Here is a 25,713-nt window from a genome sequence, read left to right as displayed (position 1 = left end):
ATGATTCCTGGGAAAATACCAAGTGAAACAAAAACGACAGTCTTGGGTGAGAACTCAGTTCAGGAGAAGCCTTTCAAATGCAAAGATCAGAGATGAGGCCCCAGCAGCCACTCAGCCATCATCCTGCTGCAGCTCACCATTCCCCCAAGGCCTCGAGGCAGCGCATGCGGCCCAGCATCAGCTCTGGGTCATCCTTGTTGGTGTCCATCTTCTTGTCGTAGGCCACAAGAGCATCCTCCCACTCATGCAGTTTCTCATACCAGGTAGCCTGGATCTCCTGCCAAGCGGAAAAGAAAGAGGACTGTCGTGAGGCACAGGGAACATAGGGGTGCTTTTTTTATCCACACACTTTCTTTCCGGAGTGTGCTGTGTTGTATGCGTGACACTTCACCTATCACAGCACACCTTGGCTTTGACAGAGAAGAACTTCAGCAATCTGGAGGGATGTCTGGTGCTGGTGGAAATGCTGGTTCCTTGGCACAGTGATGGAATGGAATGAGCTCAGGATAATGCAATGGAATGAGCCCGGGATAACGTGAGAGCAGATGTCAGGCCAGGCCTCCCCCCATCGCTTCCTGCCCAGACACAGGAGTCACTAGAACTCCAGCATGCAGGGACACAAGGAGAGGGGAAATCATTTGGGACAGCAGGAAGCCCCGACCAGGGCTCCTGTAAGGATGCCAAGGCCGGGATCTGCTGGAATGCTGACGGCGGGCCACATGGCAGGGATGGCAGCTGCCTTCCTGATGAGGCCAGAAAGACCAGGCCACATCTGCATATTTGCTGGAGGAAAACAGCTCACTTCTTAAAAGCTCTTGATTCCCTGTATTTCTTAATGCATTTTAAAACTTTCAGGAAATAATAATTTAAAACACAATATAACACTACCACTTAAAATTCTTTGGAAAAACCTTCCTCCCTTCTTCTAGAGTCTCCCAGCCAATGTTCCCTCCTGCTTAGCACCTGGCAGCTTTACCAGTGGCAGGGGCCAAAAGGACGGATTCCATTACCCAGCAGATGGCGTGCCACGCTGAAATTCAGTGTCGGCCACGTGAACAGGGGGTGCTGCGGTGTAGAAGCTGCAGACTACGGCTCTCGAAACGGCCTGGGGATCACTTTATGTCTCTGTCTGCCCTCCATCTGCCCCCAGCCTCAGTCTGTCTCCTGGGCTTCCTTATCACCAGCTTAGTAAACGACTGTTTCTCTACCAGGCCAGGTGAGTGGCTCTCCAGGGATTTCTTTAACAACAACATGCTTCTGCAGTGAAATTTGTATGATATAATGTAGGACGCACACTGGTTTCCCCCATTACCCGCCTCTCCTTTCTGAATAAAAACGTCATTTGAGCAGCACAGACACTGACAGCCACGCTGCCATGCCCCCTGAAAGGCGCTTTTCTCCTTGGACCCCTGTGAGGAGGCCATCCCTATTTTAGGGAGTTGACTTGTGCCTACTTCCCCTTGTTGGCTGCAGCAGGGCCAGTCCTCTCTGTTGCCCTTGTCCCAATTCTGCTGCCGTAACAGCCCTTTCCCCGATGTCTGTGCACAGCTGAGTTTGCCAAAACGGGCTCTGTGGAGAGTGAAACCCCTAAGCTTTATTGCCCAAGCTTGTTTAGAATTACGTCTCTCTACTACGCCTAAATATACAAGAGAAAACTTAGAGATGAAAGAGTGACTGCAGACTGTAAAGTCAAAACCTCTTATGTTAAAAAGCAACACTGGTAAATTTCCCATTTTGAATTTCTATACTGGGTGGAAAAAAAAAGGCTAATGACTAATATAGGGCATCCACTCAGAATGAAGAAGCAGAGAATAGAGGGAATGGCATATGGAGCAGGTCAGGTAGGGGGCAGGATATTTTGAATTGCAATAGATTGCAGAAACTATAAAGCTTAAGCAATGAATCACACGAAATTCTAATGAGATTGCTGTTACATAAATTGTGCTGAGAAAGTGCAGGCTCTGCCAAGAAAAAGCAAACCATTGTCAAGCTTAATATGATTCAGCTACCTAAATATAACGGAAAATCCACCATGGGCTTAGCAATAATCCTAGAGCTAATGGCCGCCTTTGGAACCTGGAGACGGGGGAGCTTTTCATATAAGGTTGGCACTCTGAGCCAGTGGGGTATAAAATCACCTGAACACCAGATGTTTATGGAATCCTTGTTTCAATTACTGTGGTCTAAGCTCTAAGGCTATCAAAGGAGAGGACATCTCTGTCTGGGAAGACTACATTAAGTGCCCTCTCTGCTTGACTTGTTTCCTTCTGCAAATAAGCATTGTGGCAAAGATGGATGAGACACAGTCCTTTCTGTTTTGTCATCTTGGAGGTGCCTTCTTAGTCTAGTTACAGATACGCATTCAAAATGGCAGAATATTCCCTTAGAGTTTCAGTCCAATTCATCAGCTCTTGTGTGAGGCAAAAGCCTGTGAAGTAGTCAGTTTTCTCTGCTCTAACACACTAGGCTCTTGATTAAGGCAAACCAGAGTAGTGACCTACACGACTAATAAAAGGTTCCTCATCAAATATATGGACCCAGAACTTTCTTGACCTTCCAGGAAGTCAATGCTAAGTTGATTAAGTCGATGCTTTATATATGGCTAGGAAGTTACCAAAGCACTCTCCCAGGACCACAGAGAGTAACGGAAACGTTTTAATATTAGTAGGGCAAAGATGGCCGGGGAGAAGCAGCTATGTAAGCAATAATGAAATGGAACAATCCCTCAATATCAGGTATAAATTATAGCATATGTTTTTTGGAGAATGAGCCATGGCCTTTTCTGAAGTATGTACTGAGCCTTAACTATGGGCAGTGGCAATGCTGGCTGTCATGGACAACACAAAGATAACTCGGGTCAGGGTTAAACACCTGGGTTCTGACACCAGACTGCCCGGGTTCAAGTCCTGGTTCTTCCATTCATTCACTCTGTCAGCTCAGGTAAGGCTGTCATCGTGTTGGGACCAGTCTCATCTGTAAAATGAGTACCTATTCATAGGGTTGCTGTGAGGACTGAATTAGACGAAGCATATAAAGCACATAGCAAAGGGCTAGGTGCACGCTGAGACTCTGATAAAAATAAGTTATTACTGTTAATTAGATTCTGTCCTTATGATCTCTGTTCAGTTTGAATACACTCCATACAGCCACTGTCCCCTTTAACCTCAACATACAGGGAAGTCAGCAGCAGACCGTTAACAACTGGGAAAAAAACAGAAAAGGAAAGTGACTTTCTCAAGTTCACGGCCTAGTGCCTCCCTAGCCAGGTGGCTGCCTCTTGCTTTTCTAAAAGGAATGAGGCACTTACCAGCTCTCCAAAGTGTTTCATGGCATATTCCAATACCCCGGCAGCTGCCTCTGGCTGCTGTAGCTTATTATTAATGCTGGGAAAACAAAAAGAAGAGGTGGTTACTCTCAATATGTTGGAGGGTGGGAGGCGCAGGTTCATTTGTGGGTAGATGACTCAACAGCCTGTTGGGGACGATGTCTTACAGACACAGAAAGAGCATCAATTATCTATTACCACCCAGAAAGCTCAGCCTGCGTGGTTTCATCTTGATCCCATCTTTCTAATTTTGTCAGGGTAACATTTGGTGGACAGGAAGCCTTGCCTGCTCTGGGGCCCAGGCCCCTCGTCCAACTAGCAGGCTGGTTTCCTCTTGGGTATTATGCATCAGGCAGCACACGTCTGCTTTTTAATTGAAAACCCTGGCTCCAGAACCATCCCTGTGGTAGAACACAACCAGATGAGGGACCTTGAACTTTTAACTTCCACTTCTTCATCAGTTGTCTTCAGTAATAAGAAAACCTGAAATGAATGAAAATCATCAGGTTCTGTGGGTGACACAGAAGTGGCACTGAGGCTGGGTCATCCACGTCAATGACAGAGAACCCCGGGGACGCAGCTGTGTTGACTGCTCCCCTGGTGGAGCCCACCTCTTTCAAATTTAGGTGCCTCCTTAGTCTATCCTCAAGGACCATGCCCTACCTCTGCAGCAGGCTGTGAAGGGACCACATCCCAAGTCACTTGCCTGGTCTCTGGTGGAGAGGTGCTTTTCATAACAACACACAAGTTTGCTGATGTCATTTGTGGGCAGTATATGGCCAGTTGGGGCTGGAGGACTGCAACTATACTGGGGCAACTAGGCAGGAAGGCTGGAAGGCTTGCAAAGAGGTCCTGAGAGTAGGGGAGCTACAAGGCTCAGACCCTTGTTCCAATAGGAACTTATGTAAGAGGGTAACAGCACCTAACCCAGTGGCTAAACGGCTAAATGTAAGCTTGAGTTATGGAAGGAAGGAAAAGAGGGAGGGAGCAGGCTTGAGAAAGTTACAGGACAACAACAACCATCTCTGTTCATACGGAGGGAGCAAAATGTGACAGACCAACTTGGGAGTCTAGACTGGTTTAACGAGCTAGGATTCAGATTATTGCCCTAAGTACAAACTGTCTACTTGACTAGAATTTAATTTTTAAGCGGTTTTGGGAAATTCCAGGATTTGGGTTCAATGTGGTAATATGGCAAGAGATTGCTGTTATAAAATATTATTTTTAAAATTCAAATTCCACCACATTTCTTCCAATAAAACCAGGAGGGAACTGCCCAGAAATCTGATGAACTGGAGAAGTTAACATTTGTGAAAGTAATAATCTAATGCCTCATGTTTGCAAAGCACATTTCAAATAATCTCTTCACCGTATCGCTCCTTTGACCTCACACATCCCTAAGAGACTGGAAAGGGAAAGGCGTGTCATTAGTCCTGTTTTACTTCTGGGGAGGCCAAGGCCTGTGAGGGCAGTGATGTTCCCCAAGGCCCACAATAAATGGGGACAGTCCCCATATGATCTGAAGCAATCTTATGTCTCTTTTTTGTTAAGGGGAGGCAGTGGGTGGAACAGCTTTGGGTTCAGTCAGAAGACTTGGATTTCAATTTCTGAAGGTCCAGTTCTGCTACTCATAAGCCGTGTGGCTGTAAGTAAGGCACATTCATGAGTTTTAAATTTCTCATTTATAAAATGGGGCTAACACTACCTCCTTCACAGGTTTCTTCAGGGAATTAAGTGAAATATGGATGCGAAATTGCTAAGCAGATCCTTATAAATACTTCTTCCTTTAACTGTTTTTGTCCAAGGATACAAGTTTCTAGAAGCTTAGTTATATGTTTGTGTGCAGAAAAAACACAGGTCTGAGGCTGAGGCCTGAGCCAGCACTAGGAAGTCATCCATCCCAAATTCATCTTGAACACGGCTACTTGAGTTGCGTGTCCAAGCTCTAGGCTCCAGGCTCTGCAACCAGAGGCAAAAGGAACTGCACAGACGTCCTCTCCTCTGCCCACAGGCAACCTCGCGTGGGATCTATGGGGTGGACCCTCTGGTGCTTTTGTGTGGGTCCTAAGCACAGCAATGAGCCAGAATTCTCCATTCTCCGTTCTTCCGCTGCAGGATTTGAAAGTGTTTTTAATTTCAAAGTGAAGCTGTAACATCATGGTTTTCCTTAGGAAGCTGGGTAAGATTTTTTTCTAAGCTGAAAATGAAAAGCCAAGTCCAAAGGGACTAACTGCACTCCATGTTCATTGTTTCCCATTCCTCTTGGCCTCGTAAGCCAGGTTCTCAACTCTACTGCTCACTCACACAGGGCTGGCTGAACTGTGTTAATAATTAATATTACTGGGTATAGATTGTGATTATCTAGTTCCTTGAGCCCAAATAAAGATTTTGGAAGTATACAAGACAGGAAAAAAGAAAGCCAGGATATATTCTATATATTATATTATAATCAAATGTGTAATATATCATATATAACTATATATAATTACCTATTCAATACATTATTTTTATTCCTAGTGTGGACTATTGGGATGGCTCTGGTAGGAATATAAGCTGTTCTGATAAGGAAGATAAGGAAAGTATTCTTTGCCTGAACCAAAAGAAGTTAACTCTAAGAATTAGACATAAAAATCCAGGAGTTCTAACAACTGTCTTCCAATTTTATTACCAAAACTTGCCTCACTCAGGGGATAAAGCAACACAAGCCCAAAAGCAACCGAAGCCTCTTCCCACTCCACTCTCCCACTTGTTATAAAGAGGACAATTTTACAAGAAACTGATCAAAGTCAGGACATCTTGACTAGAGACCTCAGAGGAGAAACACAGATTTTACCTTAACATTGCTATGGCTCTGATATACCTCCCCTAAGGACAGACCAACAGAGCTTTGCAAATTTAAAAAGAAAACCTGTCACATGGCCCCAGCTCCTTTTAAGAGAAAGTCCAAATAAGTCATCTGCATGGTACTTCCTGCTTGAATATGGGCAGAGGCAGGCGAGGATGCAGACAGAACCTGGTGGGAAGGAAAGAGAGGGGCTGGGTGCATTGAGGAACTGCTGACCAGGGCTCAGTCAATGGCCAGGAAACCTGGGGCTGTACCTTCAGATGCATGAAAAGCTCTTGTCCAACAGTAAGGACAGTCACTGAAAAATTACATCTTGCTTATTCTCTCCTCCCCTCTGATTTCATTTTACTTTCCTCTACAACTTTCTCCCTAAATATATTTCTCTCTCCTTTCCTTCCATGGAGTCCCCCACACATGTCTCCAAGGCCACTGGAGAAAGTAATCTCGGGGTGGAGGTTCTGGAGGTCCTCCTGCTGCTCAGTGAGTCTGTTATCTTGTTTGGGATCTTAGCTTTTCCCGATTCCTCCACGGCTCTGGCACACATCATTATGAGAGATAGTGGATTATAACAACAAAAAGGTAACCTAAATTTACTGAGCACTCACTGTGTGTGCCAGGCACCATGCTTATTACTGCTAATTCATGTTATCTTAAACTTTGAAGTAGATACTGTAGTTAATATTCCCATTTTACATATAAAGAAACTGGCCCAGCAGGGCATCCTTTCCCTTAAAAACTGTACCATTAAAAGGATCTGAAGTATTTATTTATATTTATACAATGGAATACTACTCAGCCATAAAGAATACAAAATAATGCCATTTGCAGCAACATGGATGGACCTGGAGATTATCATTCTACGTGAAGTAAGCCAGAAAGAGAAAGCAAAATACTGTATGATAGCACTTAAATGTGGAATCTTAAAAAAAAAAAAAGACAAACAAACTTATTTACAAAAGAGAAACATACTCACAGACACAGAAAACAAACTTATGGTTACCAGCGGAGAAGAGGGTGGTAAGGGATAAATTGGGAGTTTGAGATTTGCAGACACTAATATATATATAAAATAGATAAACAACAAGTTCATACTGTATAGCACAGGGAACTATATGCAATATCTTGCAGCAACTTATGGTGAAAAAGAATATGAAAACAAATACATATATGTTCATGTATGACTGAAGCATTATGCTGTACACCAGAAATTGACAAAACATTGTAAACTGACTATACTTCAATAAAAAAAAATACATCTATATATACAAAAAAGAAAAAGAAAAAAAAAGATCTGAAGTAATAACTAAGGGTACAGCTCTGCAGTGGGAGAGAAGTGTGTTAGCTCTCTACTCTTGGCATCAGTAGGCACCCAGTAAATACTTGTAAAATAAGTGAATGAAGGCCTGGGATGGGATGTTTCAATTAGCTAACTCTGTATATAACTTGCCCTACAGGAGAGAGAAGCCCAAAAGAACTCTACTGCACCTTCATTTAACTGTCTCACCGATGCTGTGGCTAACACTCCGCTCTGCCCCCTAAGCTCCCATTCCCTATTCTTTATTTCTTTTCAGAAGCTATTGCTATGTTCCACGCCTCCCAGCTTGACAGTCTGCACGCGGCCGCAGTGGGCTCTTCCAAGGCAGCTTGTTGGGGGCTGCCAGGCTTAGGGACAGCGCCCAGACTGAAAACTGGGGGGCAAATAAGCCTCCATGGAAACTTAGCAGTTCCCAGTCACTAAGTCCCCAGTCTCCTGCTTACTTGGGTGACACAGGTCTGTCCTGTGAAACATTCCCCCTTTTAAATTCAGGCTGTACGTGTGGCTCATGTGCAGAAATCACCTCTGCTCACAGGCCCCCTTAATGAGGAGCCCTTGTTTTATAGGGCAGCTGGGAGTTTTCTACAGCCTGTTCTGTAAACGCTCCCTTGTGTGCCCCGGAGTCTTTCCCTATTAATGCTGGAGGCTTATAAAGAGCAAACTGTTCAAAGCCCCAGCCCAACAGCAGGGGAGTGCTTAATGATCCAAACCAGACTTCACTGTCGCTGGGACGGCTAATAAACGAGTTTAGGGAGATGGAGGCATAGGTACTAACGTGCCCATGACAACAGTGTGCAGAAATGACAGGTGGACCAGAGCTCCTCTCTCCTCTCTCTGCTCACTGAGGCCAGGAGGAAAAGACAGCTGCAGTGCGAGGACTTTCTAAGCTAGTGGACCCCATCCTGCTGCTGTCTTAACGTGGGTGTGGGATGTATTTGTACCCTACTCCATTTTCCAGTGAGAACACTCAGTTGAGATCTTGTGGAGTGTGAATCTACAGAGCAAACAGATGCTCTCTATCCACAGAATAAAACGCAGAGCCCACAGATAAACCTGGTGTTAGAAATACAATGAAGAGAGCCAGACAGGAAAACACAATGACTTAGGATATCAAGAGAGGAAGAGGCAATTATTCAGACATCGTCACTCATTCGTTCCCCGCCTCCCCTCCTCCATCCTAAGATTTAATTTTTATTAAAGGAAGCTGTCTTGAAGAGCTTGAAACTGGGAAAATTCTGGACAATTGAGGGAGATGCTTTCTAGAGTTGAGCAGAATTAACAAATAAGAATAAGAAATTGCCTCAATGCCTTCTCTACCAAACAGCCTACACCAAGCATCTTTTCTCCACTATCCAAAAATCTCTTCCCAGATGTAGGGAAAAGGGGGAGGCTGAGTAAGGACCCAGATGTGAAGGAGGTTCCCATTGCCTGGGCGTCTCCTTGCCAGGAGTGACGGCCGAGAAGCTGGTGCTGGGAGCGGGGCCTGCTTCCTTCCCACAACTTTCCCCTTCGAGTTTCTCCTCAGTGCTTTTCACAGGCAGGTGGTGACCAGTGTCACTGAGGATAAGACTGAAGAAAGAATGAGTGACTAATTGCTCAAGGTTTGCTGACCCCTTAGCAAACCAACAGGAGAGTGTCTGGCTTGGCATCCAGATGCCACCCCTACCACCTGAAGAGAAACCTGAACTCTGTTGTTTCCTAAGTCATTGCTCCGCAGGCTTCTGGACAGGCAGCAAGTCCAAGGTCATCTGGCTATCGACCTCATCCCTTAGCCTTGGCACTCTGGTGACCTTCAGCTCTTAAGAGCGAAGCGAGGCAGGATTACCCAACACGAGCCCGAGCCCGAGTCAGGAGGCCAGGCAAACGAGGAGCATCTGCGGGCAATCTGGGGGACCACTCAGGCTTTCCTAGTGCTCCCAGCAGGAATTTAGGAGAACATTATGCACTTGCTTCCCAAATGGCTCTGGGCCTTTTCTCCTGTCTATTTCTAGTGCAGGCCATGGTCTGCATTTTATTTGGTTCCCTGTCAAGTAGAAATTCTCTGAATTCCCTTGCTGCTGGGCTGGTGACACATGCAATGCAGCTGACAGGGACCTCGGCAGGTCTGGCTGAAGAGCTCCTGACCAGCTAAGCTGAGGCCAAGTAGACACTGCTTCGGGTCCTCACCACTGGATCAAGCAGTGTTTCTTATTTCTCTCACAGAGTGGTAACTGCTTCAGATCATCCCCGGCACCTCTTCTGGCACCAAGACTTAGCACTGTGCCTAACATATGACTAAAAGCAAGACAGCGTGATTCCCATCAGCGCCAGGAAGATCTGGGGCTGGGGGGACTGATGTTTTCATCAGGCAGTTACCCTGGGACTCTGGGTGCAGGATGGACCGGGGAGCTCGAGGATGTGAGAGTCTGTTTTTGAGTAGGGTGACTTAAAAGTGACAGGACGGCAGTGAAGACAGAAGGCAATGTGAGAACATCTGAACTATGAGGCGGAGAAAGGCGGTGAGGGATGATTTAAACACAGATAGTAGAGAATGCAAAGGGGCCTGGCAGGCCTTGGAGTTCCCCACTTAAAGCCAGAGTCAAGTGATGAAACAGTACCCCGGGGTCAGGCAGGTCAGACTTTCCTTTCTTGCTTTAGGAGCTTGAGAATAAAAAAGCCAGAATGCTAACATCTGTATAGATTAGGGAAAGGAGAGACAAAAAAAAAAATCCTATCTTTTCATAACTGATGGGGGAGGCATAGCTTTTTTTTTAATTAAGAAAAATTTGGGGGAGGGAAGTTCACTACAATATAATCACCTTCCCAAAATACTACTTCTGCCTATGCATATTCTATATAAATACTTATGGCATACATAGGGCGAGCCAGAGTGATCACTTAATTTTGTATTCTGTTTTTTCACATATCATAGGCATTTCCCACTTGATCCAGAATCTTCATAATTAACTTTTATCAGCTGCAAAAGACTGTCATACAGCTGCCGGACCCCACGTTTATGTAACCAGTCTCGCGGGCGCACCCTGGTGGCCGGGGGAGAGCAGCACCAGTTCAGTCCGGGGCACTGGGAGTGTGGCAGGAGCGCCCACTCGTGCTCAGTAAGTGATCTGTCCTGCAGAAGCCTGCAGGGTCAGCTCTGGGAGTCAGGGTGCCCTCTCTGAGCACGAACACAGTGCTCAGCAATGACCAGGCAAGCTGCCCCATTTCACACATCAGCCCCAGGCACCTCCTGGCTGGATGCGGGGCCTGGGCGCCCCAGCAACGCCAGCCTTGTAAGGCTGAGAGGCTGCACAGCCCCGGAGCGTCAAAGCGCACGGTTTGTGCTGGCTGGGTTTCCAACCCACGGGCCTGTCAGAGGCGTGCTGTAAAAATGATGAATGGCTGTCACACTTCCAAGGCTCTGGCTGATTTAGGGAGCCACTGGCGGGTGCATCACTCCCAGCATGTCAGCCAGTTAATTACTTCCAACTTTATCTTTCTTGTCAACACTTCTTGACAAATTGGCCATTATCTTTTTCTTTTACAACAATGAGCACTGCTCCTTTTCTGGTGATGCCTGGAGGTTTTTCTCCTCCATTCTGCACCTTCATATCCAGAGTGAAATGAAGATCTCTGGGAGAGACGATCAGGAAGCAGCAGCTGTCAGGGAAAAGAAGGCGGGAAGGAACAAAGCGCGGAAGGCTGACAGATTGAACCCAGAGCTGATTTTCAACTACCCTGACTCAAAGTAGAGTTGATATTTTGGGAAAAATCCTGATTTCCTAGCTTTGGCAGCGTCCAAGAACTCTGACTCAGTCTATTATACGGATGAAGTTGGGAAACAAAAATTAAATAAGCTGGCATCCAGCGACTTGGCAGCTTTGAACTCTCTACAACTTATAATTGTGTGAGCAGATGTGAGCAGGCCTTCTATTCCAGTAAGGAGTTAGGCCACATTGTAGAAATACTGATGCCTGTCCTGGGATGAGGAGAAGGAAACAATATGCCTTCCTTCTCGGTAAGGAAAAGCTGACAGAAGAGGACCATGACACACTACAACTGAATTATTAAGATTCATGCCAATGAGATGTCCAAAAGAATTCTGAGAGACTAATGGTGCCAGCGCTGATACCTTCATTGTCACTGGGACAGACTGTGTCAGAGATGGCCATGGGACACCTACTGCATTTCATCAGTTCTAAGATGCTCACTTTCTTCACACTTTAACATGTCTGAAATCAGATACAGCTTACGATTCAAAGTTTCAGAGCACCACGACACCGTTTGATTGCCAGCAGTCCACCCCCTCACCATATTGGTAGATAAAAATCAGAAGCAGCTTCGCTAACCCACCATCCAAGTGGTCCCATTAAATCTCCAGTCATCCACAATGAGCTAGACACAGTGCAAGAGCAGAGGTGTACTACTGACCTACAGCAAGCTGCACCCTTCAGAATGGTCTTGGGCTGCAATGAAAGGCCCTGTGTCCTTTTGGTCAGCTTTGGGAGAAACCTCAGGACTCTTCCCATTGTACAGCTCCTCAGTGATGGCTAGCTTCCTGCACTAAAAAGCAGCTTTCCTTGGCGGCTGTACAGAGGCAAGCTGTTGTAAAGTGGACCTGTAAGAAGCCTTCAGAGTGGCCAGAAATAAATTTACACTCTACTGGTGACTGGTGAGAGACTTGCCTCTTGGGCATGGCTGGATGTAAAAAGGTGTTAAAGAAAAAGACAGGGCTAGAAAGAAAGACACAATCTGTGCTTGTACTCTGGCTACACAGGGTTTTCCTCCACCCGCCCACTCTTTGCTGCTTAGAGCTTTTCTACAAGGGATACAGGTTCCTAGAGGCACACTAGCACTTTTGAAGAGACCATGAGCCCAGAGGTTTGGAATGTGTTTTTACCAAGAAGTGAGGAGCTTTGAGCAAATCCTCACCCCTCTGGATGGAGTGTTTTTTCTTCAGGCAGAGATGTGGGAAAAGAACAAGACTGTACCTTTTCTGGAAGCCAGGAAGAACTGTAGAAGCTGGCTTTAGATTTCCAAGCAACGCAACAGTGATACCTTGGGAACATGTGTTTAGAATTAAGACACAGAGTGGGTTTGTTCGTCCATCTAGCCCCTTGCCTGTAGACTGTAAAGCCCAGTCACCCTCACCATTATTTTGTTGCTCAGGCAAACTGGCTCGATTTCTTTAACACTCTCAAACAATTACAGTCCCTTTCCTGCTAGTGCTGCCTAAGTCAGGGCAGCAAAGGCCCAGGCTGAAGGGAGGCCCCGCAGCCCCAGGACGACTGGGCGCAGACTTGTGATCTTGCCCTGTGCCCAGCAGGGTCTCATCTCTGGCTAAGAGAGATTTTCTGCAACTGCAATGTGATGGGCATTTGACTCCCCTTTGGAGACAGACAAGATTTGCTAGGTTCCTGGATTAATTATGGGGAACACTGCTGCTCAGAGATACGATGTTACTTTCTTTGTTCTGTTTTCAACATCAGCTGCTGCATGTGGCCACTTGGGCTGTGATGAGGGTCCACTGACAGGCCAATGTGGGTTGAAGTCACTGGACATACCATTCACACAGGCCTCCAGAATAAACAGCAGGGGGACAGAACCCTACCCCAAATGCTCTGTGGCCCTCTTACTGATCTTCTTCATATGTAAAGAGGGGTGAGATGTAAATCGATGGTTTTCAGAGATACAGAGTGATTATACAACAAGGATGCTACCTCAAGTCGTTAAAAATAAAGAAGTTTAGGGGGAGGGTATAGCTCAAGTGGTAGAGTGCATGCCTAGCATGCACAAGGTCCTGGGTTCGATCCCCAGTACCTCCACTAGAAAGAAAGAAAGAAATAAACCTAATTACCTCCCCCTCAGAAAAAACCCAAAAAACAAAAAAAAATAAATTAAAAGAAAAATAAAGAAGTTTGAACCAAATGATCTCAACTCTTCCAGTTTCCACTTTCTTTGACTCTATAACAAAGGTCTACGGAGGAAAATGCCGAAGCAGGAGACAAGGCAGTGCCCTACAATGAAGAACTTCCCAAGATAGAACACTGGCAACGACCACAGGGAGAGACCCTACGTCTTCATGACACATGCTTATTTAGGGGCAGAGAACCTTCTGTTGGGAATTCATTCTTTCATTTGACAAGTTCCAACACAGTACCTCTTTTGTCTCAGGCTTTGTGCGGAACTCTGGATGCCAGAACTGCTATGGTGGAAGAGACAGGCAAGGTCTTTGCTTTCGCAGAGCTTACAGGTCAGCGAAGTAGATACACAAAAAATAGATGGAAATAAGCGCTGTGGAGGTCAACACCACAAAGAAAACAGAGCACTGAGATGGAGAATAGCAAACGGGACTTATTTTAGATTCGAGTGGGCAGGGAAGGTTTTTCTGATGAAATGATAATGGCATACCAAAATACGACTACTGAGTATTTGCTGGATACGGACTAAGTGTCAGACACAATTCAAAGTGTTTTATGCACATTACCTAGTTTTAAAAAAACTTCTTGGTTGAAGTGTAACATATATACACACACACAGGGAAGTATACACCTAAGTGCTCAGCTTGATAAATTATCACAAAGTGAAGATACCCTTGCAACTACCACCCAGACCAAGAACCAGAGCGTGACGCACTGCCAGCATCCCAGGAGCGCCCAAGTCTCCTCTCGGTCACGGCCTCCTTCCTCATTCCCCGAGGTACCAACCATCTGACTTCTGACACAACTGACTAGTCTCACCAGGGTTTGAGCTCTACAGAACCACGCAGCATTATGTTTGTGTGAGACACTCCACATTACGGCACGCCACGGTAGTTTTCTCTTTTTATTGCTGAATCGTATGTCACTGTGTGAACATACCACACTTTATCTGTCTTGCCGTTGATGGGGGTTTTAGGTTGTTTTCAGTTTGGGGCTACGATAAGTAGTGTCACCACAAACATCCCTGTGTGTGTCTCCGGTGCACGTGAGCTTGCGTTTCTGTTGGGAGCAAACCTAGACGCAGAATTGCTGGGTTACAGGGCACATTCAGCTTCAGGAGATACTGACAAACAGCCCTCCAAGGTGTTTTTTTTTGTTTGTTTGTTTCTTTTTTTACCAATTTACATCTTTATCAGAAGGGCAGGAAAATCCCAGTTGCTCCACATGTTTTTTTAATTTTTTATTTTTTTGCTCCCCATCTTTGTCAACACTTGGTATTTTCAGTGTTTTCCATTTCAGTCCTCCATTTTAGTTGGTGTGTAAGGTACATCTTACAGTTTAAATCTGTTTCCATAAATGACTATTGAGCTTGAGCAGTTTTTCATGTATTCATTGGCCTTTTGGTTATAGTCTTTTGTGAAATAAGTGCCTGTTCACATCTCTTGCCAGTCTTTTAATCAGCTATTTTTTCTGTTTGTTTGGTAAGAGTTCTATATATACCCTGATACAGTATACACAGAGCTATGTATTGGAGATGTCTTCTTGCCTTCTCACTCTCTTCATGGTATTTTCCAACGAAAAGAAATGACTCCTTTTATTGCATTTGGTAGTGTTTTCCTTTACGGTCAGCGGTTTTTGAATCTTGTTTAAGAAATCTTTGCTTATCCCAAGATGCTGGAGATAATCTCCTATATATCTTCCTGAAGCCTTATTGTTTTCAGGTTTAGAATTTAAATCTCCTGGACTTGAGGTTTTGTGTGTGGTATGAGGTAAGGGTCAAGAGCTTTACCTGCCATAAGGCTACCTAGCTGACCCCGCAGAACTTACTGTAACGACTGTCTTTTCCTCATTGTTCTGTGGTGCTACCTTGTCATGATCAAGTGTCCATGAACGCGTGGGTCTGTCTCTGGACACTGCGTCCTGCTCCATTTGCTGTCCTTGTGCTAATACTGCATGGCCTTACTTACTTACTTTAGCTTTGGGATAAATCTTGATTTCTAGTAGGGTAGTTTCTCCAAATTTGTTTTTCTTATTCAAAAATGCCTTAGCTATTTTCAATCTTTTGCTATATTTAATTTAACCCTCACAAAAATCCTATTAAGTGAAGTAGTATGATTTTTATCCCCATTTCACAGATTGGTAAACTCAGAAAAGTTAATTAATTTGCTCAGGGTGATATAAATATCAAGTGATGGGAAGTGCCTGGAACCCAGATTTCTCTGATTCTAGACCTAAGTAAAGTCCTTCATATACTGCCTCCTTAATCTCAAGCCAGATGACCCCTTCAGAGTATTTAATATGAATGCAGTACAATTTTAAGAAATTCTAATGTTCTAAGCCACCCACTTCCAGTTAAAAATCTTGTTTGGCAATATGAAGAGCCATCTTCCTGGTAAGACTCAAGAAAATAAAGCAAGAGGTAAAAGCTTCTTGGATTCCTTCCCCCCAGGCTCTGTCTCTTGAGTAATCCGGATTCGTAAGGTCCCTTAGGCCCAGCTCCCCGCCACTCCTCCAGCTTTAGTTCCTGCTGCCCCTCCACCTCCTTCTTGACTCCTGTGCTCACTTGCTACTTACGTTTTATAAGCCCAGGTTTTTCATACACCTGCACCTTTGCTCAGAATGCCCCCTTCCACTTTGGCTACTTCCTCATTAAAACAAAACAAAACAAACAAACAAAAAACCTGGCTATCACTTGGGGGGCCTTCTAGAACCTCAGCTGGGCTGGGCACTGCTCCTCTGCAGTGTCCCCCACCCCAGTCGGTCACACCACCCTGAGGTCAGCTGTCTGTCTCGCCACTAGACTGCAGGCACTGGAGGCGGGGCTGGCATTGCCACTGCTCTGCAACTTGCATGGTGGCTAGCAGAGCAGACGTTGCTACAGGTTCCTAAGAGGGATCAGGGACAGAGTGTTTTGCCAGGTGCTATAATTAAACCATAGACTCTGAAAGGAGGTTTCTAATAAGCCCAGGACACACTCTTTGGCAGAAGTGGTGAACTAGAAGGCTTGTGGAAGAGGTGGAAATGCCTGCTGTGATGGACTTGGGCTTGCAGCAGAGATAGAAATAGGACTGAGCAGTAGAAGGGTCAGGGAGTAAATGTCCATATATAGGAAGGCCAGCCGTGACACATTAGAAGACTTCAGAAGAAGTAAAATATGACCATGAAGCACACAATTAAACTAATAACAAGGCAGGTTCTGAGATGTATTCATTCCACAAACTGAGAGCCTGTCACTGAGGGCAGCTGTCTCTCCCTCCCCAGTCCTGAGAGCATGAAGTAAGGGTAGGCAGGGGCAGGAATACACTGGAAAATGAGGAATCTCTCCGATAGGGGCATTTTCAAGAAAATGAGACATGACGCCCCCACTGGGGTAGAAGAGACCTTCTCTGCTCTGGAGCCCCCAGGATGCTTGGATGCCTCCAATCCTTGGTGCCAGCCCACAGCAGAGCAGCCCAGACTGTGACGCAAAAGCTCACTGGCTTTTCTCATTAAGAACATACGCTGTCTTTTCAGAAGCGTCTTTCCCAGGAGCACCAAGCTGACCCTCTTTCACCACCAGCAAAATGGAGGAAAGGAAAAACTGTAAGGTGTCCAACCCAGGTTTTCCATATTTTCTCAATTAATTCCCATTGTTATGGGCACTTTGTTCACTGAAGGGCAGACAAGGGATTAGAAGGCTCTCAGAGAAGGGAACACCGCTCTAGGCCTCCACATTCGTCCTGGTTTTCTCTACTGGCTTAGCTGTACTCAAAACAAGGGCTTATTTTTCCAACTTTTAGAAATTCAGAATCTAGGACATACCTCGGGTTGTGGATATTTTGGAGGGTAGATAATCTGGCATGAGCTGTACTCTTAATTAGCTGTTTTTCTCAAGATTGGGGAGTGGGTATTGAGATTTGGACAGCTGAGGCAATTTGAGAAAATCTTCAAATGAAAAGTTTCTGTCTCCGACTTAAGCCTTATGTTAGATATAAGTTTCCAGAAAACAAATGCCAGAGAGTAGGCACTTGTGCTAAAAGCTAGATGCATCTGGTCCAAACTTAGGAACCCCTTCCTACCTTTCCTGGAAAGGACTGCTACACGGGTTGCAAATATGAATGACTGATTCATTTTCTGCCCAGTTATGAAATCCTATTCATAACATTTTTCTGTTCGGGCAGGGAAAGTGGCTCCTGGGGAGAACAAACAGAAAGCCAGCTGGGAGTTCACAGAGTGCCATGTTCCATGACGTCCTCTACCATGCTGCTCCGTGGAGCTCCAAGGCAGCGCGGTTCATGTGTCACACTATATGTGACAGTGTCACATGGCACTTCTGTGGCACACGTTTAAGCTCAGTGTCATTTGATGGCGAGGAGATCATCTTGAAGATCCATGTGGAATTTAAAGGCCCTGCTAGATGCCCCCTGTAGGATGTGGCCAATCGGGGCAAGGTTCACGTGAGTGACGTGGACCCTGCGAGCTCAGACTGCAGTGCCCAGCTGGACTCGATAGTTGCAAAGAGAGAGCGGGGACCGACTGATAGTGCCTGTCCTAAATAGACTCTGGAGCAGAATGACAAGTTGGTACAGGTTGCCAGCAACATCCTCACTCCTAAGGAGGCAAAGAAGATGAGGAGGTGAGAGAACAAACTTTGATTTACCTGATCTACTACTGCTTTTCGATTTACAGAAAAAGACAGTGTTTGGTGACTCCAGCTGCCTGAACAGAAATGACTGTGAGAAGCAGAAGCTCGGGCTGGAAAAGGGCCTGGGGTCACAGCGAGAAGGAGGGCTGCCAGGCATCAGGCTTGTGTGTGGAGGACCGACAGCGAACAGCAACGTTCCTGAGCTGCCTCAGAGACTCCACAACAGGGGAATGGCAAGGGTATGTTCCAAAGACAGTTACTGTGTAAGGACAGAGGGCCTGTGCTTACATTCTTAGTGAAAAGCTCATTTTAAGGATTTAAGGTTTGCTGAAAACCAAGTTTTTTCCCACATTTCTTTTCAAAGGAAGAATGTCCTTTAAATACAGTACATGAAAAATCACAACATGCCTATTTTCAGGGATACATATCATGTATAGAGAATAATTTTAGTTTTTTAGTTTTTTGCTTGTTTGTTTTGGGGAAAGGGAGGTAGGTACTCAGGTTTACTTACTTACTTATTTTTTTAATGGAGGTACTGGGGATTGAATCCAGGACCTTGTGCATGCTAAGCAGGAACTCTACCACTTGAGCTATACTCTCCCCCTTGGGAATAATTTTAAATTTACAAACCGTATTCCATTGAGAAAAGGAAATGAGACTCTAGATAAGGCTTATCAGGCAACGGGAATTCTTTCCTCTATGTTTTACCATACTTCCCAAGTTTAGAACCATGGGCCATGGCTGGGCCTGTTCTTTGTTCTGCCTGAGGACCGATGGCCGTGTGGGCACTCATTCCAGGACCAAGACCTGCATTTTCCCCTGCTGCCATCACTGACACCCCCTTGCCAAATGTCAAGTGTGAGAGGCTAGTACTGGCTTACTCTTTACCAAAGGAGAAAGTATGTAAAAAGAAAAACAACTGGGCAAATCCTGTGGGTACAAACTACAAAGTCTTTTTTTGCTTCCTATGAGATTTACTCTATCCTTTCAATTCTAAAGCTTTGATAAGTTGGAAATTTTCAAATATAAGACGGCGTTAGATCCAGGCTGAAAGAGGGTTTTGTAAAACACTGAATGATGATCAGAGAAAGGAATAACCAGCCTTGTTAAAAGCATACGCAGAAGGATGCCAAAACATACTAGCTCCTCGCATAAACAGCATGGATTGCATTAACAGGTCTCCCTGGGTGAGTGGCGACTCTCATTCCCAACTCTCTTTGCCTACCTTATGCTCACCCCATGGTTATATAACCTTCAGAATGGAATGTGGAAATTCTTCTGGCCCTGCCCTGCTTGCTGATAGAGCTGAGCCAGTGGCTGGCAGGGGCACAATCTAATAGGCGAAACTGGAAACACAAATTCAATCCTCTTGTCTCAGCCCAGAGACTGTGCAGGCAAGGAAAGAAAGACTCGCCCCCGTCTCTCTCCTCCCCTCCTCTGGCCTAAGTTTACGCTGACTTCACCCAACAGGCACCTGACCCTCCCAGATGAGCTGGGAGGGGCTAAGGCACCATGCACGACCATGGTGGGGGTGGAGGTGCAGGCAGCAAACAATATTTAAGATGCTGAGTTTGCAGAGCATTCAGACTTGGGAAGGAAAGCCATGGGATGCCCAATTAAGCTGCACTTTCAGAAACTCAAGTTTTGAGAAAGGCTAAGAGAGAGCAAGGAGAGAGAGAAAACAACAAAGTGGGAAGTCCACCAAGAGTGAAAGTGGTAGGTTAGAATCTGCGGCAGCTCTGCAAGCCTCAGCCGGGCATATCCAGATTCCCCCAAAGGAAGATCCTTCCTCACCCAGGGCCACGAAAGATGCTGAAAAAGACTCTCTCAGCCGTGGCCTGGCTCTGCATTTTCATCGTGGCCTTTGTCAGCCACCCAGTGTGGCCACAGAAGCCCCCTAAGCGCAAGACACCTGCAGAGCTCACACTGGCCTCCTGCTGTGAAGAGGTGAAGGAGCTCAAGGCCCAAATTGCCAACCTAAGCAGTCTGCTGAGCGACCTGGGCAAGAAGCAGGAGAGGGACTGGGTCAGCGTGGTCATGCAGGTGATGGAGCTGGAGAGCACTTCCAAGCGCATGGAGTCGCGGCTCACAGATGCCGAGAGCAAGTTCTCTGAGATGAACAACCAGATCGACATCATGCAGCTGCAGGCAGCGCAGACTGTCACTCAGACCTCGGCAGGTAAGGAGGACGTGTCCTCACACTGCTCACCATCCTCCCCCTCCAGCAGCTGAGAGTCTCCTGCCTGCAGTGGTGCTTCTAGGTTACATGGTTGTCAGAACAATCACTGGCGGTTCTTGTAGGGTTTACTTTCTCGGGTACATGCCACCAGCTCTATTTTCTCTTTAGCAAAAGCTTACAAAGTATTTCTGTTGATTTCTAATGTTCTGTGAATTTACCCAGGTCTCTTTCATTCCTACAATGTTTCATCGTATTGAAGGTATGAATTACCATCTTGGAGCACAGAGAGATCATGTGGTTTGCTCAAAGTCACGCAGTAAGTCTTAGAAAGAGGGTTCAAGTCTTCCTGATTAGTTCACTTCCTTATCCAGAGCCGACAGGCTGTACCTTCAGTACTAAGGAAACAGGAATGAACACCAAAATTGTAACATCTCTAGAAGCAAAGTTTTCCCCACAAACAGTTCTCTTGGGTCCCTATGATTTAATGGAATGGGCATTAATGGAATTCTGTGTCCTCTCTCTAAATCTAACTCTTCTCACTGGCTCAAAATTAAGTGCCCAGACACCGCCCAGAGCCATCTGAAGAATTCCTTCATGTTCAGAAAAGGACTGGCTCCTCAAGGTTCCCCAATTCTGATATTTCTATTTTTCCCCATGATCTCAGATAAAACTCTCCCCTATAATTCAGGAAATAAGAAAATACAATGCTGGAATTTGGATTTTTAGTAGACTAAAAATAAGATACATTTAATGTTTTCTTTTACAAAACAACTTCCAGTTTCTAATTAGCCTGGCTTGAACAGACCAAGGTGAATTTATTGCTCAGAGGGAAATCTGGCTTTCTGAAATTATTAGGAAATTATTAGTTGAAAGGAGCATATTCCATAGATGTGTCATTTATTGCTGATATAAAAACTTAAAGAAACCTCCAACTTTTTGGTCATATTATAAACCAAGCCAAGAACAAAGAAGAGAGTAAATCACTGGTCATCCTCAGTTCAAATGAAGAAAAAGTTTTAACATAAAAAATGAACCTTAAAAATTTTGTTATCTAAACCAATATGTGTGTAAATTACTCTCTAAGCATGTACTGCCTGACCCTCAGTTTGGGATTAGAAAGGTATTCTCAGGCCATTTGCCAGACAAGTAAGTCTGGATTTGGTCTGAGAGATGAAACCAGATATGCAGAGGACCAGGCCAGACAGAGGAATGTGACCTGTGCCACCTCTGGTCCTGCAAACAGATGTTCTCATCTCCCAGCAGGCAGGTTTGTGGAGTCAAACGCAGCTCTCCGGCTGGGCCTCTGACTCCTCACGCCAAGGTCATCATTCCCCATTTTCTTCTCTATTACTAGATGTTGGGTCACATTTATACTCTGGAAGTAGCCAGCTCCTTGGAGAAAGCAGGAAGTTGATACTTTCCTCAGTCACAGGAAGTGAAGAACTCTGAGGGCCAAGACAAGGGTCTCATTTTGCCCTCCCCAATGTGCTCTGCCTTGAACAATTCCCATAGTGGAAGTGTACCATCTGCCAACTGTGTGCCCTTCTCGACCAGAGCAGTAGTCACCAAGAAAAGAATCCCAAGACACAGAGGGCAGGAGGCATTTCCTGGAAACGTGAGAGTTCCTGCCCTCAGAATCCTATCAGAAAAGGCTGCCCCCTTCCCCACCAGGAACGCTCTGATATTTAGAACAGGGAGACAAAATCTGCCATGAAGCACTAGCCCCCAGGGCAGCTGAGGAAACATTAAAATCAACCCCAGAGTGAAAGCCAGCCTGCCCAAAGCTCTCATTTCCCTGTTTTAATAACAGTGCCAGGGGAAGGCCTCCATGGGTTACTCAGGGTGTTTGCCTTTTCATTTGTCTGGCAGTATTAGATTAAGGGGGAAAAGAGAAAATTAGAGATCTCGGTTAATTAGGGTCCTAGTAGACAACAGCCATTACCTCTGAAAAACAAACCAACCAACCGAGAAATGACAATAAAACCAGCCCTATGAGAACCCATGACTTATCTGGGAACAAAGGCTGGCTGTCCCAGAAGTTGAATCCATTAAACAGGAGCATCTGTTAGTGGCCCTCACACACTGTAACGTTTCCAGAATTCATGTCCTAGAACTACAGCAGGATAATTTATTTCAGAGCAAACCTGAAACCACCTGTTTGATTGTACCGTTGTGCTAACCAGGTGAAGGGCTTCCCTACCTCTCAGCCCCACCACCAGTGAAGCCAAAACATACCCCTTCTTGGTCTCCTGATGCCCACCTCTCCCAAATCCAGACACTGCCTGGTAATGAACACTCACATAAATTTCACAGTAGAAATGAAGCCTCTGTCTTTAAACTTTCAACTTAGGTGTAGCAGGGATGCTGGCCAGCTGTGGAGCCCCTGGGTTTGGGCACTCACCCCCGTGGTTTGCTCCTTTTGTAGATGCCATCTATGACTGCTCGTCCCTGTACCAGAAGAACTACCGCATCTCTGGAGTGTATAAGCTTCCTCCCGATGACTTCCTGGGCAGCCCTGAGCTGGAGGTGAGGTCCTCACAGCCCCTTGCCCATGTTCTGTCATCTGTCTTCCACACCCTCAAAGGCGGGGTACAACAGGGCTAGTCACAGGCTAAAGAGAGGGAAACTCAAGACAGAGAAGCACACACACCAAATACCAGAGAGCTGGTAAACAGACACTCAATTTACGGGGGAAAAAAAATCTAGGCATCTGTTTTGCCCCTTCAAATCACTTTCAACCAAACACGAAACCTTCCAGCACAGTTAGATATGCGATCACCACCTCCTAACTAGCTGAAATCCCTTGCCAGGTCCTACAGCAGTTACTCTTTATGGGAGGAGAAAAGAGGGAACATGGAAGGAGTAGATCAGAAGTACCTGAATCATTTCCCTTCAAACTCGATGTGCACTCGCTCTCATCCTCAGTTTGGATCTTCCTCGGGACACCCCCAGCCTGCCCGTAAGCCAGCGTGACCGCAGAGTGTGCACGTCCACTGGCTCCGTAGGGACAGAAGGAAGGTGGGCAGGCGCCCTCCCGCTCATGCTGCCAGCCTCGGCAGGTCTTGACCAGAGCATCCTCTCTGCTCCAGGTGTTCTGTGACATGGAGACTTCAGGTGGCGGCTGGACCACCATTCAGAGACGAAAGAGTGGCCTTGTCTCCTTCTACCGGGACTGGAAGCAGTATAAGCAGGGCTTTGGCAGCATCCGTGGGGACTTCTGGTTGGGGAATGAACACATTCACCGGCTTTCCAGGCGGCCAACCCGGCTACGTGTGGAGATGGAGGTAAGCATGAGGCCTGGCTCCCCGTGACAGGACCAGGGCCGCCACGCACAATAGCGCACAATTCTGGGGGTGTCACTCCTACTCTTATTTACCAGAGGCTGGTATATTTATTGTGATGGTTCTCCTGCAGGTTGTAGTTACAGCTGAAGAAAACGAGGTTTTTTCCTATTTTTCACAAAAGTGAGGCATAGGTACACAAGAAGAGGCCAGACTCAGACCAGAGCTGAGGAATCTAACAGTCAGCTGGGCTGAGACACCGTGGTCCCTGCCCTGGCCTGGGGGATGAGGCTCTCTATGTACAAACCTTACTGATCCCAGTTGGTGACCCTCATCAAAGGCCCTGAAGCATCACTATATCCTCAAGTTCCTCCTAGGACATCTCAGGGTGGGATACAGCAAAACACACACCTACACCTTACAGACAGGGATGTGAAGGGGAAGAGAACGAGAGACTAATCAGGCCATATGGTGACTCAGGAAAGAAGTCTGATTTAGGACCCTTGTTTTCTGATTCCCAGGTTAGTGTGTTAAACTAGAGGTAAACAAGTAATAAAGTCTTACTAGATTCCCAGCAGTTAAAAGATGAATGGCTGCAGCTGGAGAGAGAGACGTGCTGCAGGATGGGATGAAACAAGGCCCTGCTGCAGTTTTTCTAAGGCTCTGCCTCCCCTGACAGGACTGGGAGGGCAACAAGCGCTACGCCGAGTACAGCCACTTCGTTTTGGGCAACGAGCTGAACAGTTACCGCCTCTTCCTGGGGAACTACAGTGGCAACGTGGGGAATGACGCCCTCATCTATCATAACAACACAGCCTTCAGCACCAAGGACAAGGACAATGACAACTGCTTAGACAAGTGTGCCCAGCTCAGGAAAGGTGAGATCTGGGGTTGGGAGCAGGGGGTTTGGGTGCAGGACCACAGCCCCACTTGAGGAGACAGTGTGAATTTATAATTGCACAGCTGGTATTCTGCCTCTGGTACTCCTTTTTGATACTGGCTCTACTGGCTTAGGTTCTGCTCAAAAAACAGCACAAATCCCTGCTGCCTAGTCTCTCTGTTCCCGAGGCCATGCTAGCACTGATCTGTTTCTTGTGCTAGGTGGGTACTGGTACAACTGCTGCACAGACTCCAACCTCAATGGAGTTTACTACCGCCTCGGACAGCACAACAAGCACCTGGATGGCATCACCTGGTACGGCTGGCATGGGGCCAGCTACTCCCTCAAACGGGTGGAGATGAAAATCCGTCCAGAAGACTTCCAGCCGTAAAAAGAAGCCTGCTGTGGAGCAGGGCTGGAGGAATGGAGACAAACGGAGGCTGGGAAAGGGCAGGGAAGGAGAGGAAGGGGGTTGAGAAAGGGGAGGGACGGAAAATGGCCTATCATCTCCATCGGAGAGCAAGTCTCTCAGGAGGACAAAAAAATGATGCGCTAAGGATGTTTCAGGAAGTGGGAGGAAGTATTTAAACACAGTGGGTCCAGACACATCCTCTCAGGGGCTGGCTGAGTGGGCTTTCTGCCTGTGATCCCTGCACAGCAGCAGCCTCTCTTTCCCACAGGCTTTTTCTGTGAAAGAAAAATACTTGTGAGATCACTTTACCCATTTTCTCTAGGGCCTAGGTTATTTGAGGGCAGAAAAACATCCCTTTGCTAAAAAGAACCATATTATTTTGATTCCCTTGGATATGAGAGAAAGGAGTGGAAGAGGGTGGTGGAGAAAGGGAGATTCTATTTTTAAAGCCAATGAAATTGCCTTCAGTCTATACTTTTTTTAAAGACAAAAACTATTCTGCTGGAGGTAAACGGACCCAGGTTGGAAGTGATTGGAGGAAACTCTCCGGCACTAGGCCTTGCAATTGGGCTCTGAGCGCCACCCCCCCCCCCAACTCCTCGGCCTCAATAGGGTGCAGCGCTGAGCGGCAGGAAGTGGGTCTAGTGGAGGCAGCAGCTCCAACGGACGGTGAAGATAACTCCCTTGTGGACGCTTGCACAAAACTGCCTTAAAATATTTAGTCAGTATAGATATATCTATTTTTATTTACTTTGTAAGAAAAGGGCTCAAAGAGCTTCCTCTTTTATCTTGGCTACAAAAAATGGCTGAAACAGGAAAGTAAATGGCACTATGGTTAATAATTCATGCTGTACATAAGCATCCTGCTTGGTGAAAATAAAATACTGTGGTTTGTTTTAAATGTGCAAAGTTTCTTTTTCCTTCTACAACAAACTTTTAAAACTTGTTCCTTTAA

The 25,713-nt window shown here is 46.1% G+C and overlaps 2 protein-coding genes across 3 annotated transcripts in view; one reads left to right on the top strand and one right to left on the bottom strand.

Moving 5' to 3' along the window:
- MTOR (mechanistic target of rapamycin kinase) overlaps positions 1 to 25,713 on the bottom strand; it is a 115,312-nt gene that overhangs the window by 38,338 nt on the left and 51,261 nt on the right. For both annotated transcript variants that reach the window (XM_074377433.1, XM_074377434.1), the window contains exons 29-30: positions 3,308 to 3,383; positions 138 to 277 (exon numbers count right to left, since the gene is read on the bottom strand). In XM_074377433.1, the coding sequence (XP_074233534.1) occupies positions 138 to 277; positions 3,308 to 3,383 (216 nt within the window). The remainder of the gene's footprint in view (positions 1 to 137; positions 278 to 3,307; positions 3,384 to 25,713) is intronic.
- On the top strand, positions 19,266 to 25,659 carry ANGPTL7 (angiopoietin like 7). The gene is made up of 5 exons (XM_010957546.3): positions 19,266 to 20,185; positions 22,611 to 22,711; positions 23,275 to 23,469; positions 24,146 to 24,344; positions 24,568 to 25,659. Exons 1-5 carry the CDS (start codon positions 19,816 to 19,818, stop codon positions 24,735 to 24,737), a joined length of 1,035 nt encoding a protein of 344 aa, XP_010955848.1. The 5' UTR covers positions 19,266 to 19,815; the 3' UTR covers positions 24,738 to 25,659.

This window comes from Camelus bactrianus, chromosome 13 (genome assembly GCF_048773025.1).
Source record: "Camelus bactrianus isolate YW-2024 breed Bactrian camel chromosome 13, ASM4877302v1, whole genome shotgun sequence".
Lineage (NCBI taxonomy): Eukaryota > Metazoa > Chordata > Mammalia > Artiodactyla > Camelidae > Camelus > Camelus bactrianus.
This window is presented reverse-complemented; position numbering and strand designations above follow the sequence as displayed.